At 37.2% G+C, this 21,501-nt stretch overlaps 1 protein-coding gene across 11 annotated transcripts in view; it reads right to left on the minus strand.

The window, feature by feature from the left end:
• The window catches only part of AOPEP (aminopeptidase O (putative)), a 191,070-nt gene that overhangs the window by 104,421 nt on the left and 65,148 nt on the right, over nucleotides 1-21,501 (minus strand). For 7 of the 11 annotated variants that reach the window (XR_004237628.1, XM_032096936.1, XM_032096930.1 and 4 more), the window contains exons 6-9: nucleotides 13,626-13,815; nucleotides 11,775-11,881; nucleotides 6,506-6,608; nucleotides 6,291-6,398 (exon numbers count right to left, since the gene is read on the minus strand). Coding sequence is in view for 10 of the 11 variants with exons in the window: in XM_032096936.1 (XP_031952827.1) it covers nucleotides 6,291-6,398; nucleotides 6,506-6,608; nucleotides 11,775-11,881; nucleotides 13,626-13,815 (508 nt within the window). In the remaining variant the exon portion in view is untranslated. Of the gene's footprint in view, nucleotides 1-1,571; nucleotides 1,616-4,595; nucleotides 4,973-6,290; nucleotides 6,399-6,505; nucleotides 6,609-11,774; nucleotides 11,882-13,625; nucleotides 13,816-21,501 lie in introns of those variants that run through there. The other 4 variants (XM_032096935.1, XM_032096937.1, XM_032096939.1 and 1 more) reach the window with 2 other exon arrangements.

Raw genomic sequence — 21,501 nt, forward strand, 5'->3', positions numbered from 1 at the left:
GTTTAAACATTTAAATTTTACTTGGCAGAATTGTACAAGCCTGGCAGGCTTTGTGTGCTATACAGAATTTTTGCTCTAACACTGAAATGCACTTCATTCCTACATCAAACTTTGTGCAAAGAAGCACATCAGCAGACAATCTCTAAAAATATTTAATTTCTATCTTTCCTCCCTTGTCTTTTACCTCAGGTGAATATTTCTGTATAGCCACAGAATGCACTCAAGAACTAAAAAACCATCTTCCCAGCAGATAAGAAATAAAGGCCTTCTGTATATCAAGACACTCTATTATTCCTTGCATCACTGTTGATATCTGCTAAGTCGTTTTGGCAATAGATAGTTCAGATATGCTATATATCTGACTGTAAAATGAATTACCATACATCTGAAATTTCTTTCACACATTCTGGAATGTGATGCATCACAAATGGAGCCATACTTCTTTTGCATTAGTCTCACTGGAAGTTTAAGTATGTTTTCAGGCAGAAAAATGGATGCTTATGCAACAACATTTTGCACTGGGTTTGGAGTTCAGAAAAACCCAAGTGAAAAAAAAAAAAGGAAGGAAAACAAGAAGTAACTTAACAAACCAGTGTATAATCATACCATTTAAAAAATCACTTTCACATCTATTCCATATAATATACCTAATTATATTTCGGCTAGAAACTATATTGAATTATATAGAGAGAGTATTATCCACTACATTGATGGAGAATGTAACAGCACCCAAACTAAACTTAAGATGCCACAAAACACATTTTCTCAATGAAAACTAGCTTCTCTGTTCCTCAACCATCAGGAATAGAAGTGTTTCACTAAAAATCTCAATACATTTGACCTCTATGAATATCACCTTTTTTTTCTCCAAACCACTCACACAGAGTTATGAGCACTTTTGGAATCCTGGCTTTCAAAATTATATTTTTTAAGTGAATACTTTATTTTTAAAAACTATAACATGTAAAGATCCACTATGAAAGAATCTGTATTTGTAGCACATTCTGTAACAACACAGAACAAACCAACATATAAGCAGGGACAGATTCAAAGTGCTGCTAAAGACTACCATCTTCAACCAGTCACAGTCACACAGAGAAGGATTTTGAAGGACTTGGCAGACAATTAATGCTCAATTTCCATTCATGTTTTCCATCTTTCCTCATGCAGTACAATATATGACAGGGAGGGGATGGTACCAGACTACTTCTTGAAAAAATCCATCTTTTCTGGTATCCCAGATTCACAGCAAAGTTCTGGCATCCTTGCTTTAGGGTGCCATGTGCCAAAAGTAGCTGGCAGCAGGATCACAGGTTAATTTGAGCAGGCAGCTATGCCTGGCACTTTAGGTTGCATAGTGAACACAGGACATCACCTCTGACCTAACGTGGAAGTCAAAGGCACTGCTCGGGGAGAGCATGGTATAGCAAAACCACAGTAAGTCTCATAATTTTTTGTGTATATATGTAATGGGAATTTTCAGGCTAGCACTATCACTATTTCTGGCTAGCACATATTAAAATCTTATTTCTACGTATTTCTTTGGCTTTTTAAGCCCAGTTCTTACTTACTCTTTTTGTTTAGGAATGTCTTCCAACAGCATGCTAAGAAAATCCTGGAAAATTAACAGAGCAGCACAGTTAGTATGTTTATGAAGCCATAACCCTGTGTCTGCACTGCTGGTGAGAGATTAAAGACTACAGATAACAGAATGATAAGAAAGAAGTCTATATATCCATTATGGTGATATACTGACAATATAATGTATATTGTATAAATAACAAACGTATTGTTATTTATACAATATACATTATATTGTCAGTTTTCCAACCCACTGAAGCAAGAAGTGTCAATATCAAAAGAAAATGGGCTTGAAAATCTGCTATTTTAACACAATCCCACGTTCCTACTTTTATTTTATCCATAATATACACACATAAACTATATTTAAAACTATTAAAGGCTGCAGACTCACATACAAAAGTTAAGAAACACCAAAATTAAGGGTGTTTACGCTTTCTTCACTATGCTTATGTTATCATGTTGTCGTTAATTACACAACTACATAAAGCTTTTTCTTCCTCAGTGCACATGCCTGATTAGATCACACTTACTCTTCATCCCATGACAAAATTCACAATATTGCTGATAACCACATCACCTAAGGAGTAAATTCTTCAAATAAAAGGTAGCTGGAATTTCTTTCATGGTTTTACAAAGATGATGCAATGCCAATGGAAGAGCATTACTATTATCCTCACTTATACCAGTATGATAAGCCCTCTTAAGGAAGTTACATCTGACATTACTAAAAGGTTCTCTGGCACCCTATATGCTACACAACCTAATTTCAATGAAAATCACTTTGACAGAATACACTCCTTTGAACAATCTCATAATAATAGGATTTATTAATATGAATTATTCATTTATATGCTGCTTCATAAAACCAATGCATCTGCTTTATTAAAACGAATCTTTGTGGAGACAAGTTTCATAGGCTAATAAACAGTCCTCACTTCAGTATACGAGTATAGGCTGACTTCTGATTGCAAATTGTTGCTCCCTAAGGTCTTGAAGAATGTTTCGTAAAAGGCAGAAATCTTCTGTTTATGGACTTTGGCATAACAGTCAACAAAAGATGCTGTTCCTCTGTCTGAGTATGGCATTGTTAGGGAATCAAACTAAGATTGATTGTACAATTGAAACTACTGGTAACACAGTTAAACCTTCCTTCTTTAGATTATAAGTGAGATTCAGGCTGTCTTGCAATGGCTGCAGAATTGGCTTATGACAAAGAGTAAATCGCGCAGTGCTGGGCTCAGTGTTGCTGTGGCAAGAATGCCACCATTAACTGTGACAGGAGTCATTTTGTCCCAACCACAGTATATTGCAGACATGATGATAAAGTGTGAAATCCCCTTATTTTATACAACTACTTGTAGTTTTGCTGTATGTAAATATTACACTATTCTGCATATAAACAGAGAACTACTGTCTTCCACTTGTGGAAGTTTTGCTGGAGATACAAAGAACACTTTGGTGCAAATAAAAAATGTGTAAAGATCATAATTATAGTTATTTCAAAAGTATGTGAATAGTAAACCTGAAGTGGTCATCCTTCACACTATTTGCACTGTGTATACATTAACATAGCCAGATTCCCTGGTTAGAGTCCATCAGCTTTTCATAATCACACAGTGCACTTAAAGATACCACTGGTACTAGGATGGTTTTATAATCTGTATACTACACTATGAAATTAAGCATCTCCTTTGTGATTAAAGCTGCCTTCAATTTTTCCAAATATCTGCTAAGAATAAAGAAGTAACCATCATTCTACACAGTTTCTTAAAATTAGGATTACTCTATTATATCTTATTTTAACTGCTCCTATTTTGATGCTCCAAAACAGAGTAGGAAAACAAATTACCAATTAACTAATCATTAGCCAGACATCTTAACAGCGTAAGCTCCGGTGATGGAACCACTGACTAGCTTTAGTCAAAAGCCTTTTTTTTGCCCATTATAACAGACAGAACCACATGAAAATTAAAGTCTGCAAACAATTCCATTTCCAAGATATTCTTATTTCAAGATGAAACAGAACAATGGCTTTAATTCTGTTAGGAGTACCAGCAACTTGCACTTCCTTCTTTTTATTTATAATCAAAACCACTCCAGTCATTATTTTAAAAGTTCACTCAAAGCAATTAGTAAGTGAATTTTCTCATAAAAAGAAAAACAAAATATTTTTTAAAAATCCTTCTCAAAGATTCCAGATTTGCTTTACTCATCTGTTGCTAACTCAACTAAAATAAAGCTACCATTAAAAACATACTGAGCATGCAATCAAAATGAAAGAAAAAAGCAAACTGATTAATGTTCACATCTGAAGTAATTTCCTTGCACCTGCAGCTCCCATCTAGGAAAATTACTACAAACACTGCTGAAAACAAGACTAGTATTCATAACATGCGCAATTTTTCACTGTTTTACTTTCCCTCATTCCCACAATTCCTAAACCTGGGAACTTTTACAGTTATTTTGGACAAGGTGAAAGTACAGCACTATAATATTTAAACTTACTATTTGTACCTCTATTTATTTTAAATCTTTTATTCATTTAAACACTGACAGCATATTTGTTCAAGAAGGATCTTGAATAAGAAACTTTGTACTAACTTGACTTCATTGCTTCTGCATTTACAACTCCTGCTGTGACTCCTTATCCACCTATACCAGACCCCAACATAAACATAATCTTAAGGATTTCTTACAAAGGCAGAAAATACTTTTAAATTGGATATAGCCCTATCCCATCTGCATTTTTCAGTGACCAAAAACTAGTATGATGTTAAAATTCTCTTCCCAATAACTTCAGTAAGAGCTGGATTTAGGCTGATGTAAAACAAGGTAAAGCACAAAAGCAAACCATAGAAGTTTTAATGCACAACGCTCTTTCGCCACCATATCAAGTGGTATTTCCAAATGAAGGACAGTACCTTTTTTTTCTTTCTTTACCTACATTAAGCACATAGTTAAGGACATATTGCACATATCCAAATAAAAAGTAGCCTAGGAAAAAAAAGTTTAACTTTTGCTTCAATAATCCAAAAACGAAACCCCGAGCAGTTTTTTATCCAATAACCAAAATCAGTGTTTCTGGCTGGAGTATTTCATCTTAGGAGACTGGAGTAGGTAAGCTACAAACTGATATTTCATAGCTAGACAAAGGGAGAAGTCTCTAGTGTATGTGCTAGCTAGCTACCATGACTAGTAGTACAATGTGCTGAACATTTTGCAGCTTTCAAATGTCTACTGACACAACTCACCCCACATCAGCCAGGAGCAACAAGCTAACATTTTCTTACCAAAATCTGAGCACTTTTCTTACCACCAGCTTAAAACACTGGGCTTCTTCTTCTTGTTAGCAGTCTCATGACTTCTGTAATTTTCAAAATTCTTCCAGCTGTGTAATAGTGAAGCATCATTTTTATGATTTTGGACACGCTAATGTAGACAAGGCTCATATAGTCACTGGCATTTTCCATAGTATGCCAAATGTAACTGCTCATGGTCTCAATAATATGGCACAGGAAACAGCTGCAGCAGTGTTTACTCCCTAAACACTCCAAACACTCCTCCACGGGGCAGGAATGCTGTGTTAAGAGCTACTGCTCCTAACTTCTGGGTGACTTGACATATAAAAGAAATCACGGGTCTGTAAGCTATTTGTAAGATACCTGGGCATACATCTCACCCCATAAGAGTGAGATTCAAAACAGCAAGCATGCAAGCGAAGAATCACTGTGTCTGGATGAAACAGCAAGTGTTAGACTCCCGTTACACAAAATCAGAGGCCCTTACTCTGTGTTTCAAGGAGACATCAATTGACGTCCTGAATACCCTCAAAGATTTCAACCATAAGAAAGACTTTAGCAAAGAAGGTCATTTCAGGAAGTCACTCATACCCCTTCTCCTCTCTCTTCCCTTGCACCGCACTGTCATCACACTGCTCTTCTAGCAATGCTAAATATTTGTTGTGTCGTGGGTTTTGTTCCAGGCTTGTTTTTTACCACGATGACTTCAGTGACCTGGTTCACAGACACCCCCATGAATGGTTGTTTTCACAGCACTATGGAAGCAAGAAGCTGCAGTGCTATTTGCACAAGCTGGATTCATCCAGTGACAGGATTCCTAGAATTCTGGGCTCAGAGAGCTATGTAATTCCCTAAATCAAAACTAGTGCCAGTAGTTACGTGACTTTTACAGAAACCCCTAGTGGAAGGTCAATTTCTACTAGTTGGCTTTGTCCTTCTAAGAAAGATGGTGAAATTAGAAGCACTGAATGAAACAGCATGCAGAGAGGAAGAAAATAAATTCAGAAGTACAATTTCTTCTCTTTCAGAAACAGTGAGGAATCAGGGAAAAGACTGACCGATCACAACCAAAAACCACAAACTAAGAGATTACAGGAGACAATTCCAGCATGGTAAACGACCCTATCTTTGAGAACATCAGTACCTATGAACATTGACCTTTTGAAGTACCATTTTAAAAAGAAAAATCACTCACTGTTTGTATTATCGGATATTAGCAGGTCTGATTCAAGTGCCACTGTGAAAAAAATGTTCTTCACTCTAGCAGGTAAGAATTTTACCTATATTGACAAATTACAATTGTCTCTCCCTTTACACCACAACCAGAAATGATGATTTAGGTAGCCAATCCAAAAGTTTGGGTAGTTTGTTTTTCCAAAAGGTGAGGAACAAGCCCAAGCACAATACCTGAGAAAGGACAAGCTGCCCGTGGAACTTAACAACAAATTTCCGTAAAGATGCAAGGTATGAGACCTCTCCTATGGTCTTTGCCAGAGACCGTAAAAGAAAATAACCCTGCAAAAAATTAAGGCAGAAGCTATGAATTTTCTGATGTCTAGAAGACAGAATTCTTTATGATATTCATAAAGCAATTTCAATAAAAATCAGCTGACAACACTCACCTTCAAATAGTGAACCTGCATGAAGATTTTTTCTGCTTTAAGACCATACTTGACAACAGAAGCTCCAGACTCACTAAATTCTCCTGTGCTCTCCTTTTTGGGCCTAAAATGGAAACACACTAATTAAGTTTTGGATAAATAACTAAAGAAATAAGTCATATATTACAGGTTCTGACAGCTGAAAGCATTGTGAATGGCATAGTAACTCTAAACACCTGTGATGAGTCCAGTCTTTTTTTTTACCTTACGTATATAACTTAGACAGTTGAACTAGTGAATTTTCTACTAAATAAAATTCATCAGTAGGTTGGTGTAGTCTTTTTACAGCCAGCATGACATCAGGTTGCAGGTCATTCTCCAGTCCAAACATGTTATGAACAAAGAGAAACAAATAAAAATAACATTTTAAGGGGAAGCGGAAGTGGAGGGAAAGATAGTGAAGTCACGAGGTTCAGCTAGAGTCCTCTCTTTTTTTACCTGATCTTTGGCTTAACAGCCTACATGACTATCCTTGCAAGAACAACCTCTTTCATCTGCATGCAATAGACTGCTGAAGAAAGTGATCTGATTTTCATTTTTCCATTTGAGTTGGAAGAAAAGTAGTTCAAATTTTAAAAGATAAAGTACTTCACATATGGGTTTGAGGTTCACAGACAATAACATCTAGAAAAAAACCTACTATTTACAGCCTGATTTTAAAATGTAATATAGCATCTGGTATGCCACAAATCTACAAGAGTAAAGTGTGGAGGACTTCTAGGCTCTGAAGAGCACAGACTGAAACTAAGGAGAAGCTATGGAAACATTTTTTCTTCATTTGTAAGAAGCGCCTTCACAGGTGTAGTACTGAAGACCTTCTAGATTTTTTTCTTCCATTCAGAAAACATCCCAGCTAGCAGTAGTCTGAGAACAGACGCCTGTCTTAGGAGCCTAACCCTGTGACTAAAACAACCTCTCCAATTCTAAATGTGGATTTTGAAATGGCCAGTCTTCGAAACCAAACATCCTTCCCTTCATTTCTACAGAATATGAGACATATGGGCCACACAAATGCAAGATTCTTCAAACCACATCACTCATGCAAGAGTGATTTCAGGAGCTAAACCTTGTGATCAAATTTTTTTCCATTTTTTTCCCTTGAGAAAAATGTTCTTCCTTTTTTATATCTGTGTAACACTTTCCTATTAAAGTTTTGTCCAGAGTGCTAAACTGGGGTTTTTTTTAGATATTTTAATTAGGGCCTGTGCACATGAAATCCATTACACACAAAATTTTGATAAAATGTAGCTGTTTGAAATAAAATAGAGAGAAAAAAAAACAGACTGAATTTTACACTGTGTTTCTAACACAGTCCTCTTCCACATTATAGTTCAGAAATACCTTTCCAGTAAAATCTTCCCTCAACATTGAAAGAAAGATATCAATAGCTGTTTTCTTATTCTGTGGCAACTCCAAATCTTTCAGACTATGTAAATGTTGCAGACACACTGTAGGAAAGCAGAAATCCAGCTATTTCCCTTCTGGATCAGTCTCTTGGAAGGAAGGCCTGCTGACATTCCATACATGACTTTTCACTGTTCTCTGCATACATAAAAAGCAAAACCTGCTTCATTTCACTCTTAATAAATAGCTGTTGATTTTGAAAAATGGAGTTTGAGCACAGGCAACAGAATCCACACTAAATTGAAATCTCTCTCATAATCACAATTATTCTAAATTAGGCAACCACACTTCCTTCCTGCTCTGATTTTGTGCCTGTGTAGATCCTAGGACTGACTAGAAAGGAGTATTGCATCTGGATGATGGTACTGAAGAATTCCATACAGAAAACATATACACATGCCTCTGCAAAGGCTGCACATATATTCTTGAAAATGTCTGTAAAGGAGTGTAAGTAGAATGTAACCCTGTTCTCTGTAGTCAGTACTTCAACACACTATTTTAAAGCAGTGCTTACTGTATTAAGAAGACATTGAAAGTACAGAGACTGAAAGTTTGTTACACTGGCCTACAAAATCTGCATCTAACCTAGTAGATTAAGCCAAGCATAATGCTAAAGACAAACTGTTTCAAAACATTCAAAATGCCATCTGGCACATTTTGGATACTGGCAAATTTCTGAAGGAAGTAGAAGATGCTGCTTTCTGTTTACTGGGCAGATGAGTGCATTGCACTAGTAAAGTACAGTTCACCAGGATGTCCTTGGTAATTAAATGCTCTGATGTGGCAGGTCATGAAAACTTATGCAGAGCCTGTAAGAAACCATCTGAAAGCACATTTCCTACCAGACAGAATAAAACTCTTCAAACACCTGCAGAGCTGTCAGAAACATTGCTTGAGGACAGAATGGACCTGACACAAGCAGAACTTGGAGATTAATTTAGAGTTAGATATCAACATTGGCTTGCCTTAATGAACAACCACAAGCTGAAGTTCAGCCATAAGGGTCAGGAGATGAAACATCAATGCCAGCTCTATTCTGCACTACAGAATGGACTTCTCTTGTCTTCTTTCCTTTCCTAACATGAGAGATGAGAGTGCTGGATGAGAGTGCTGGTGTTGATGATTAGCAACAAAATGAGTGCCAAGACATATTTCACAGGTGCTTTTATCCCTGCAGGTTTGCTTCAAATTCTGTGAGGAAATAGGCACAGTTCTGTTGGAAGTCTCATCCTGTATGAGCATGAAAGTGCCATGAACTCTTTCTTTAATATTAAGATTTGCTAGTGCTGCCTTTCAGAGCTGCTGCCTGTTGAAAAGACATTTATCCAGTTTCTTTCTTACCCGACCTCTTTTTTCAGGTAGCTTATGACATGCTACTTACTATAACATAATACCAAATATCCATAATAAGGAGAAACATCAGGCTGATCATCAGTTTGCTGAGTGGCTTTCACCCACTCTAAATAGGTATTAATTTGCTGGATCAAAAATTAATAGGTTCGGCTGATAAGTTTGGAGTAGATTTTTCCAGATGTCAGGAGACACAGATAATGATATGATAGCTGGAAACAAAAAAGTAATTGCAGAATAAGCTTATGCTCAGGAAGAGTGAGTTGCTTGGTCTTTTTCTTCCTGCCAATGATTGGCAAGAAGTAACAAACAGTTGTCATTAACTTTTAATATCCTGTATAAAAACACAAGTTTGAACCAGCCCAAACCTCAGTACAGACTCACAACCTAGAGCAAGGGCCAGGACTGAGATTTTCTCTTGTATATGCCAATTTTGGAAGCACAAGGACATACTTTCAGAAGGATGAAGAAAAGTAAAAAACCCCAGTAAATATGCAAAGAGAGAACTTATTCATGCCCATGCCACAAAAATAGTAGAAAATATTTATAACTGCCTGAAACCAGTAGGAAGCCCTTAAATGCAACCACAAGGAACCAGAGATATCAGAGAAAAAGAAATGGCCAGAATCATATGCTGGCATCATGTTCCTGGCCTGAAGTGTTTATTGGAGACATATTTTTCAAATGAGAAATGAATTTGTCACTCTTTTGTATTAGCATTAGGAATACTACTATCCAAAAGGTAAGCAAAATACTTATTATTATGTCTACTAAATGTGCAAGTGAATAGAAAGCTTAAGTTTCAATTTCAAAATAAATCAATCCTTCCTGAGTTTCAAACTCAGGATTTCAAACACTCAGGGATCGTGGCCCTTAGAAAAAAAATTATGAAAATTTACACCACATAACATTTGATTAAAGTTATATACTTCAAACAAAAGACAACAAATGTGATTCCACCGTGTTGAAAATGGAAAACACTTACTCAGATAAGTGTCTTATCACAAAAACCAATATTAAAAAAAAATATTTAAAACAAAAAAAACCCCTCAGCATGTAAATTGGTAGCTGTGTTGGCAGCAGCTGTGTAACAACTAGTGATAAAGCTTGCTTTTGCATTTACAGCTATCATCAAATTACACACTTGAACATTTACACATGTGGAACTTCATTGACTCTGCTTACACACAGGGTACACAATTCATCAATAAACGTAAAGTAAAACAGATCAATGAAAGACTGCAGTTACGCAGATGGTGATAGGCTTTTGGATTACATGAGGCCTTGGAGAGGAATTTCTGTTGGTGAAGGCTCTCTAGAGTGTCCAAATATAAAAGCCTTTTAGGTTCTCCTGGGCAAGCACAAAAAGAAGAGAAGACCTTAAATGAATGAAATGGCAACAGTCTTCCAAAAACATTTGAAAGCTGATAATATAGAAGATGGATATCAATTTATTCTTCACTTCCACTTGGTGAAAGAAAAAAATGAAACCCACATTATTTGAAATAAACAGTATTTCAACTGTGGATTAGGAAGCAATTTTTAACTGTTAACACTAAGCTTAGCTGTCTTACTGAGACACTAATACAGCTTGTCTCTCTTACGAAAACTTTTTTATTGGAGCCTTCTAAGAACATGTTAGTAAGAACCCACTTAAGATGGTCTGTGTGTACTGCCTTTATTTCAGAGCAGGAGAATGGACTACATAACTGCTTTAAATCTGTCCCTGTACTTCCATGATTTGGTCAGAAATCATGGCTAATTTGAACTAGGATTAGTAAACTTGTTATTCTTTGTTGAAGATTATGAGGAGACAAGCAGTAGAGGCTCAGTGGATCTTGAGTTAGACAGACACTCAATATCAAAGACTATGGAAAATTCCTAACACACCAATCAAAACAGCCCAGATTATTAATAACTAGCTAAGGAAGACTGCCTTTAGCTATCTACAAAGGAGCCTTGAGTTTAGCATCTGATATCTAAAGACCAAGAAACTATTATAAATATTAATAATTTCTAATGAGAAAGTGGATTTATATATTTCATTGTATTTTTTCTTTGATTTTAAAAGCTTCATTCAGCTTGGCAGTCAGATACCATCCTAGTGTATGTGCTTGTCTTCAGCCACAGAAAATGACTCTGTTACGGCTTCCAACAGTGAACTTTGTTCAGGAAATGGTCTTTTATTTTTCCCGTGAATAGAAGCTCTTGTAAAATGCTTACAGACATTTAATATCATACTAAATCCCATGGTTTCTGAAGGCTTTCTATAACAAAGGGAGAAGTAATTGCATTATAGTCAAGATGTATAACCTAGTCAGTTCAACTTGCATTTTCTTTCTTTCATTAGAAGTAAATAAGGAAATGCAGTGGATTTAATCAGATGATTTGGATGAATATCTTTTGAAGGGAGAAAATGTGGAAAACATGAGAGAGTGAACATGCAAACGCAAAGATGATGCTATCATATTGTTACCTTAAAACTTGCAGCTCTTCTTCAGAGTTTTGCACTTCATCTCTGAGTCGGCGCCAGCGAAGCAAACCTTTCAATTCCTGTTGCCCTTTTATTTCATCATGTGACAGCTGCTTGTAAACAAAAAACACAGACCACTGATTGCTGTTTCCCAACAGACAATAATAATTTTTGGAACATGAAACTTGGTTTATTTCTCTTTAATGTGCAGAAGAGGCAGGAAACAGTACCAATATCCATGATAAAAAAATAACAGTTGTTGCTGTAAGAGTTAATAGCAGCACTAAAATCAAAAGCCTCACTGTGCACAGCAAATCACTAATCAGTTAAATAGTTCTGACTGAGGAGAGAGATGGGCATGTTGTTTTCCCTTTAGCGAATGGCAACAAATGAACTGAATATACAGTACAGATACCTGGCATAGTGGTTTTGGTTGCATCTTTACTTTTCCCAACTTGAGAGTAAAGAGCTACATTGTGTCCTGGCTTCATTCCTCTTTCCTACTACACCTGCCACACTCATGAAAGGTCCCAGTTGTATTTTCCCCCATTTATGTAACATTAACAGAGATTCCTACTTATGAAGTAAATGCCAGGTTGCCAGCTGACAATTATTTTGAACATAATTATAATTCATGTTTCTCTATTATAAGAAGAGATGGGAGATTGCGGAAAGCAAAAGCAGCTGATATTAACCTGCATTATATTCAGCCACAACTGAAATTATTCTCAGGCACTATGGAATATACTCATAATCCTTAAATTCTGTGATTGCATAGCATCAAAACTACTCAACAACATTAAAAAGGTATGCCTTACACATTAACAAGGGAACTAATCACATTGTTCTGTTGCTTTCTCCTTTACATTCAGCTCCAAGAAGATATCTACTACAATCAAAATGCTTTCAAGTGATTCATAAAAGCAAAGAATTAATGTTAACAGCTCATAGCAGTGTAGTGATGCTCAGTGTGAGGGCACAAAAGAGTTTTAGAACCAAAAGGGGAAAACCAAGTGTTAGGACAGCCTTTCTCTCTTTTTCCAGAAATATAGTACATAACAAGGCATTCTGTTTTGCTTGGTGCTATAAATATGCCAGACACTTAGTAAAATGGAGGTTCAGAAGAGTGTATAACATCTAATACACTCTAGTTCTGCCACACTTTTCCTCAGGTGGAGACCTGCAGACTAAAGGGGTAGAACCTGAAGCAGGCACAGGAAGAAATGACTGACACACAAAATGCTTGAAGTAGCAGAGGTACTACAAAAATAAGAAGTGCATCAGAAAAACACTTTACTAGCTGACATGCAACTCATGAAATTTTCACCTTAAGGCAGGCAATGATTTCCAAGTCTCTGGCAGGAGAGTAACTTGCTGGGCAGTAGAAGAGAAAAACAATGGTAAGTGCCAGTGTGCCCTGTTTAAAATCATCTTCCATTTTGCTTTGAAGTACATTTCTTGGCCATCCATTGGACAAAACCAATTTTAATTAAGTACCTGGAATATTACTGTATGTAGTAAGACTGTTGATTTTTCCAGTTTCAGGTACACAACAGAAGTGGAAAGAATACAGAGGAATTGTTTGATGGTTGAATTTTAATAACTAATACATTTGTGGGAAGGTAATCATTGACAAACAGATGCTTCCATTCTCATTTGCACTGACCTCTACCTTTGTAAACATTTGTATTCATTGCGGATCACTTTTTTTTTAAAATCAAGTAAGCACACAAATTCCAATACCATTTTAAAATACTTTACTTCATAGCACAGGAGGTTTCATTTATATCTAACTCACATATCATTTTGATTTCCACGTTAATTTAATTTTGAAGCAACATGTCATCACCTTACCTGTTGTGCTCTAGCCCAAAATATATCTTCTAAAAACGTGGCAAACCCTTCACTTATCCACTCTTCAGTCCAATCACGAGCACCAATGGCCAGTCCAAACCAAGCATGAGCTATTTCATGACACAGACGTGTTCCACAGAGATGGCTTCCTCCTGGTAGTACACTTTGTGACAGAAAGATGATGTGTGGGCTGTGAAAGAGAAATGAGTGACAGAATCCATTACTGACCTGTTCCAACGTGTATTGCATGGCCATAATAATAAGAGAACCAAAGAATGGCATGGATTGGGAGAGACCGTAAAGATCCCCTGCTTTCAACTCTCCTGCCATGGACAGGGATACCTTTCATTGGTTCTGATTGACATTACAGACCTGAACATCTCAAAACCTATACAACTTTTGAAACTAAGTATATCTAGGAAACAGAAGTAGCAGAATTAAGCCCTCTGAATAATATGCAAAGGGTTAACAGGGCACCATGTCACAGATGGGAGTAGCAAGGAGACAAACCAAGACCACCATCCACAGAGTGCTCCTGCATTAATCCATGGTATCCATGATCTGCATTTCAACTCTTTTCTTACTCCAGTCAGTTAGAAAGGAAATGAAGCACAAGGATAATACCTTTGAGACCCAAGGTCTCTAAGTCTAGCCTTCCAAGCATGGGAGGGGAGTGTATGGCCTTAAGACATTTCCAAAAGTCAAATATTATTAGTCAGCATTCCAAAAAGCTTCCCCACCCGTCCTACCCTTCCGTTGGAAATGTTAAAACACCCACAGTTTTCTTGCAACCAGTTGAATGTCTGGAACTAGGACCATAAAATATGATACACACTTAGATAGAAAAACAAACTCAGCAACTATTTCCTTATACAAAAATAGTTATCCAGCCAAGAAAGTTAATACATTTCAATCAGATGGCATTGTAAGAAACAATGTAAGAAATTAAAGTACTAAATCGAGGAATCAAGTAACACAAAAAAAGCAAGTAAAAACAGCAGCTCTCCATATCTTTGCCAAAAGCAATTCTGATTTAGAGAATGAAGGGAGAGAGAGAGAGGGGGAAAAAGTGTGAGCACAGAAGCTGCAGAACATGATGAATCTTTTATTATAAAGCCCCCAATGAGAAAAATAACCACAACTTTGGTCACTTGTAAGTAAATGACCCCTAATTGTGGCACATGTACAGTGCTACAAAGACAAACTGCAGAAATAGACCAAGTAAATAACATTCCAGACATACTGGTGGCAACATTTCGGCCACTTGGTGAAGCAAAACAAAAGTAACTTCATGCCTCATAAATAGGCTCACATAACAGTTTGCATTTTAAGTCTATTGTAGGTAAATATACAATAAAGCAAAGATTGTATTTCCTGCTTTCTCCAATCACTTAAAAACCAGAAATGCCACATTTGGACAATATTCTCTTTTACAGACAGATTACAAATCACTTCAGTGAGAAAAATGTATATGAGTTAAATTTCGGCCAAAGAATATGAGTACAGCTTCCTACAAGGCTAAAAATAAGACTGAGTGCTTCAGTAGAATTTAATTTTAGAGTCTGAGTAGAGCCAGCAACTTCCTTTCCTGAGAACACCTTAAATGATTCCTTTTATTTTGCTTGCCCTTAACGAATAGAACTATCTCAAATTCAAACCGCTGAAAAGCTCCCACTTTTCTTAAGAGTAATTTTATCAAAGACTGAATGTGTCTCTGGAAGATGTCCAACACCTATTACTTTGGAAGAAGTTTGAGTCTATGTATTCGCTTAAAACACAGATTCTCTATTTTCAATACGTATTTGAATTCCAGAAACTCTGTTCCACCTATACTGATACAAACCACATCTACCTTTCCAATATCATCTAGGATGTGCAATGTTCATAGAATCATAGAATGGCTTGTGTCAGAAAGGATCTTAAACATCACATAGTTCCAACCCCACTGCCAGGAACACTTTCCACTAGACCAGGTTGCTCAGAGCCCCATCCAGACTGGTCTTGAACATCTCCAGGGATGGGGAGTCCACAGCTTCTCTGGGAAACCTGTTCCAGAGCCTCACCATCCTCACAGAAAAAATTTCTTCTTAACATCTAATCTAAATCTTCTGTCTTTGAGTTTGAAGCCATTCCCCCTTGTCCTGTCACTACATGCTCTTGTAAAAAGTCACTCTCCATCTTTCTTGGAGGCTCCCTTCAGGTACTGGAAGGCTGCAATTAGGTCACCCCAAAGCCTTCTCTTTTCCAGGTTGAACAAACCCAATTCTCTCAGACTTTCCTCATAGGAGAGGTACTCCACCCTCTGATCATCTTGGTGACCCTTCTCTGGACTCACTCGAACAGGTTGCCATCCTCTCTGTATTGAGAAAACATTATGAATGTTATCAATTGCTCATTGTTACTTAGCAGCATTGTTCCTAAAACACTCAATAATTCAAGAAAGTGTCTAAGTGAAAAATAAGATAATTGGACTGGTAATTAAATTGCAAGACCCAAAGTCTTTTTTTTTTTTAAACAAGATATTTGGCCCTCCTACCAACTGTTTGATTTATTAGGAACAAATTATAAGGTTTGATATCCATTTCTTTGATTCTAATCGAAAAGGAAAGAAATCCATTCGTACATTAGAAATGGACAAAGATGATTCACCTCAGAAATTACATCAAGACCTGACAAGGCCTGTGCAGCTTATAAATGCCTCCAGCAAGTAGGGTCCAAGTTTCGGAAACAGGCCAGAACAGGCAAGCTGGATGTGGTAAGAAAGATGGGAAACCTCACCCAGTTAACAAAAAAACCAACAACCCTACCAGTCCTTCCCAGGAAGCTGGACAAGTTCCCAATGGCTCTAAGAGAAAAAGAAGTTAATGACTTGTTTTCGACAAGTATACACTTGGTTACCCTTCTGAAGCAAAAGATCATTATTCTGACCAGAATCCCATGCTCTTAACTTAGATATTAACATCACTTGACTGGAAGAAGGAACAAGTTCCCCCACCCAGTTAAATTGCAGTTAAGGGAAATATCAACACTGTAACTATGGCATGAATGCATATAAAGGAAAAACTGAGCCCCAAAGGGAAAGAAATTGTTGTTGTGAAAGGCCAAAGAGTCCTGATGTTCCAATCATTCAAATCCACCCATGAAGACGTCCCTAATAGATAGTCTCTTTAACAAATAAAAGGTTTCTAATGAGTCCTAAAGCTCTGAACAGTAATCTGACCATTAGAGAAGCCAAATCTCTAACAGCAACTTTTCAAAACTTTCTCTAGACCCATGACTTAGATGCAAGTGCTGCTTTGCACACAGTCTGCAACAGTGTGCTATCCTTGGCTGCTCACACATAATCAGATGAGACACACAGCACAAACCCTAGCCAAATGTATGTGCAAGAACTTAAATACACATTTAAGATGGGAACATGAAGTTCATTTCTAACAAACTTGTTCCATTCATTTTGAAGTAGAAATCTTTCCCTCTTAACAAAGATTTGCACATATATTTTCTTACATATTTGTCGAAATAACAGAGCCAAGACTATTGTCACCTGGGAAATAATGCTTCTGAGTCAAAACTGGTACCAAAAATCACTATTACAGATACCGCTTTTATATATATATTTCAAAAATCATATTTTGAATTTTCTATTTAGAAAAAAAGTAATCAGATAATAAATGGATAAGACAGTTATTGTAGGTAGAAGGGAGCAGAGGAAGTGTCTCAAATATTTTCATAGGAATACATTAAAATTAAGATACACATTTCAAGATTACTGGAGTTTGGGAATGTTAGAGAATTAAATGACAGTTCTTCACAAATAGTTCATGTAAACTCTGATCAGTTGCCTTCAACCTACATTCTTCCAGTGATATAAAGAGCGGTATCAGCATGATGTCGGCAGTTATCTACAACAGACTTTGAATGTTAGCTTAACTTATCTTTGAGGGTACTTGTGCCATTGGAATACAGACACAAACATGCAACATCCACTTTCTTACTTCTATAATTTCCATTGGTCTAGTGTATGTTACAGCGCAGTACTGAGAGAACTACAATCTTTTTCACCTCCTAGGTTTACATATACCAGAAACTCAAATATATATTCAGATGCAGTTGTAGAGACAAGGATCTGGTAGGTAGAATACTCTGAGCACTATTCCAGAAATAATGGAAGCTTTTTAAATATTTTCCTTCCTACCATCATAGTGAGAAACCAAAAAGTGACAGAAGTTACAGCTGAAAATCATTCTAGAGCAGATGACTAACTTTTTACTCCATAAGTCATGTAGGAACACGGTAGGGTAGGCAACATGGAAAGAAAACTAACGCCTGTGTTTTGGAAAGAGAATAGTAACAGTCAACTCAGCCAACTCAGTACTGCAATTCAAGATCCAAACTGCAAATTTCAGTCAAGTGCCTAAATAATGATCTGACCACCCGAGCAGCAGCTGCTCTGTGAACTGGTAATCTCTTCAGTATTGCATATTTTGCAGCTCCAAACCAGACTAGTGAGGATATGTGTAAACAAGGGTGAAACCCTCTCAGGAGAAACTCTACTGCTGTTCAACAGCAAAACCAGTACTTGCCATAAAACTGAAGAATTTATACAGTGAAAAGAAAAAGATAACATGAGCCTAAGCTCAAAACTACCACACGAACAGCAGGGTTTGTAACAAATCTTGATCCTCAATATCTTCAATCCCATATTAACACCAAATGAAAAACCTTGAAGAAAACCTGCATAAAAAGACAGTATGTAATCACATACAACTGTGATACCTTTCAATGTCTTTAGACTTATGGGTCACCATTTATTTGATTTGTCTGCACATTATTCAGAGAGAAGATTTTATGAAGTCTCTTCAGAGACCCAAACAGCTTTGGAACTTTATGATTAATAAAAATAAATTAAGCCACATTGAAAATGTTGACAAGAGTTGACAAACATAATTTTTATATGCTAGGAGACCTTACTTTGCTACCACAAAAAGGACCAATCATACTGACCTGAAACAAAAAGTTACAGGCTTGGTGTGCTTCAAAAAATGAAGAATTTGATGCACTCCCACATAATGTGGGATCATCCTAAAGGAAGACTATCAAACCAACTCATTCCACATAATTAAATTCTCTTAACTTTATGCTCAGTGTCAGGGGACAGGAAGTATGAAACAGAGCTGTATCTCCTAAAACAAGGTATTTACTGAGTTGCATTTTGGAGGTTTTCATTTTTGCACCAGGCTTGCCAAAAAAGTGCCTTATTAAGTTTAGTTTCTTTTCTACAACAGGATCTGTTTCCAAGTTCACGCTTTCTTCTAGGGATCAGCTTCTCTCTCCACAATCCAAGTAAAATACACAATGTTAAAAACATGGACTGGAACTATCACTTGCAACAGAACGGTCACAAGAATTCCCCTAGACGTGACTATCAAGATTGGTAGCACATCACAAAATGGAATCATAGAATCATTTCACTTGGGAATGACCTCTAAGATCATCAAATCAAACCATTAACCCAGCATTGCCAAGTCCACCACTAAACCATGTCCCTAAGTGCCACATCTACCATCTTTTAAATACCTCCAAGGATGGTGATTCCACCACTTCCCTGGGTAGCCTGTTTCAATGTGTGACAACTCTTTCTGTGAAGAAATTTTTTTCTAATATAAACTTCCCCTGGTGCAAATTGAGGCCATTTCCTCTTGTCCTGTCATTTGTTACCTGGGAGAAGAGACCAACCCCCACCCGGCTGCACCCTCCTGTCAGGCAGTTGTAGAGAGCAGTAAGGTCTCCCCTGAGCCTCCTTTTCTCCAGGCTACACAGCTCCACCTCCCTGAGCCACTCCTCACAGGACGTGTGCTCCAGACCCTTCACCAGCTCGGTTGCCCTTCTCTGGACACGCTCCAGCCCCTCAATGTCCTTCTTACAGTGACAGGCCCAGAACTGAACACAGCATTCGAGGTGTGGCCTCACCAGTGCTGAGTACAGGGGGACAGTCACTCCCTGGTCCTGCTGGCCACCCTATTGCTGATACAGGCCAGGATGCCATTGCCCTTCTTGGCCATCTGGGCAGACCCTGGCTCATGTTCAGCCACTGTCAGCCAGCAACCCCATGTCCTTTTCCAGTGAGCACTTCCCGCCACTCTGCCTCAAGGCTGTAGCAAAGGATGTGGTTGTTGTGACCCAAGAGCAGAACTCAGCGCTTGGCCTTGTTAAACCTCCTACCACTGACCTCAGCCCATTGATCCAGTCTGTCCAAATCTCTCTGCAGAGCCTTCCTGCCCTCCACCAGATCAACTTGCCCACCCAACTTGTTGTTTGCAAATGAACAATCTGTTAATAATACAAGTAATTTCTTCAAACAATTATATCTCATCATCTCTCTAACACACACAGAGCACACACTCTTTGACAGTGCTAAGTCAAAAACATTTACCTGTGTTTATACAAAAAATCACAAAACAACTTACCTGTGGCTGATATCCTGCTGCACTCGTATCATGGTAATATATCCTATCTGCTTAAAATATGACTTGGGCAGTTAATCAAGAAGGAAACAAAGAATGGTGTATTTTACATATGAACTTCAGTCTGACGTCTGAGACTCAAGCACTGCCAGTAAGCTAACCCAATTTTGTAAGAAGATCGTTAGAAACTGGAAGTGACAAGAACAACCAGGAGTCAAGTCAAGAAAAAACTACAGAGCTGAAGAGTTATTCATCAGTTGACCTCTGATGCCCCCAGGATTCCGAACAACAGCTTTAGCTCAATTCTTATCATCTTCCACATTCTGTATCACAATGAGGAAATTGCGGGGCATGAACATATTTTGGAACGCTTCAGATTTTGTTTACTAATGTCATATGTAAGCCCAACAATATCTATTCATTTAGAAACTCTCATAATTGCAAGATTTGCGACAGGAAGCAAGTTGCCTGCTATTGTACAGAGAAGCAAACAGAAAATTATGGGGTGCGGGGAGAAAAAGAATTACAGTTTCAAAACCTCAAGCTCCCATCAAGATTTTTTTACAGGTTTGAAACCTTCTGCCCAAAAAACCCACAAAGTAACACACTCTTTTATAAAAATCAATCACACAATACTTCCTAGTAACAAATGGCTACAACACTGGCAAAAATCTTACAGCCAGCTTTCCAAGAGAAACACCTTGAGGAACTACAGTTTTTTATTTTGTATATCACACAATGACTTTTCCGTAATTAATTGATTTAGTTAACTGATTTATGGCTAAGTGACTTCAATAAATACAAGCACCTGTTTCACTACTAAGTAAAAAAGCAACAAAGCCAACTCCGTATTTTATGGAGCTCAGTTTTTAACCCTCACACTTCACTTCCAAATGCTACTCAAAAAAATATTGACACTGAAAACACTGAAAATAATCTGTGACACCAGTTTCCAGATCCCTTACTAAATATTCATAGTATAAAACTGCATTGTTTCATGGCAGACATTTCCAAACAAGTCTTACAAGCTGCACAACTGTTTTTGGTTATTTGTGTTTTTCTTAAAAACCAGATAGATATATTGGAAGTCAATCTACAGTACTCCAATTACAGAACAAGAAATAAAGATAAGAAAACAAATGTATTTCTAATACAAATTGCTCTGCAAAGTATCTTAGGATATGGATTTTTTTTAATTTTTTTTTTTTGTTTGATGTAAGGCAGCTGATAGATCACGACAATGATAAAACATCGTTACTGATATAGGTAGCTCACAAAAGGTCAGAGGCTGAAGGACAAATTTTGTTCGTGTCTAAGGAGACTGAGGAAATATCATATTTCCACTAATTTCAGTAAGAATTTTATATACAGATATAAATGCAGTATTTGGTTTACATTCCAAACTTGCCATG

Source organism: Corvus moneduloides, chromosome Z, assembly GCF_009650955.1.
Source record: "Corvus moneduloides isolate bCorMon1 chromosome Z, bCorMon1.pri, whole genome shotgun sequence".
Classification (NCBI taxonomy): domain Eukaryota; kingdom Metazoa; phylum Chordata; class Aves; order Passeriformes; family Corvidae; genus Corvus; species Corvus moneduloides.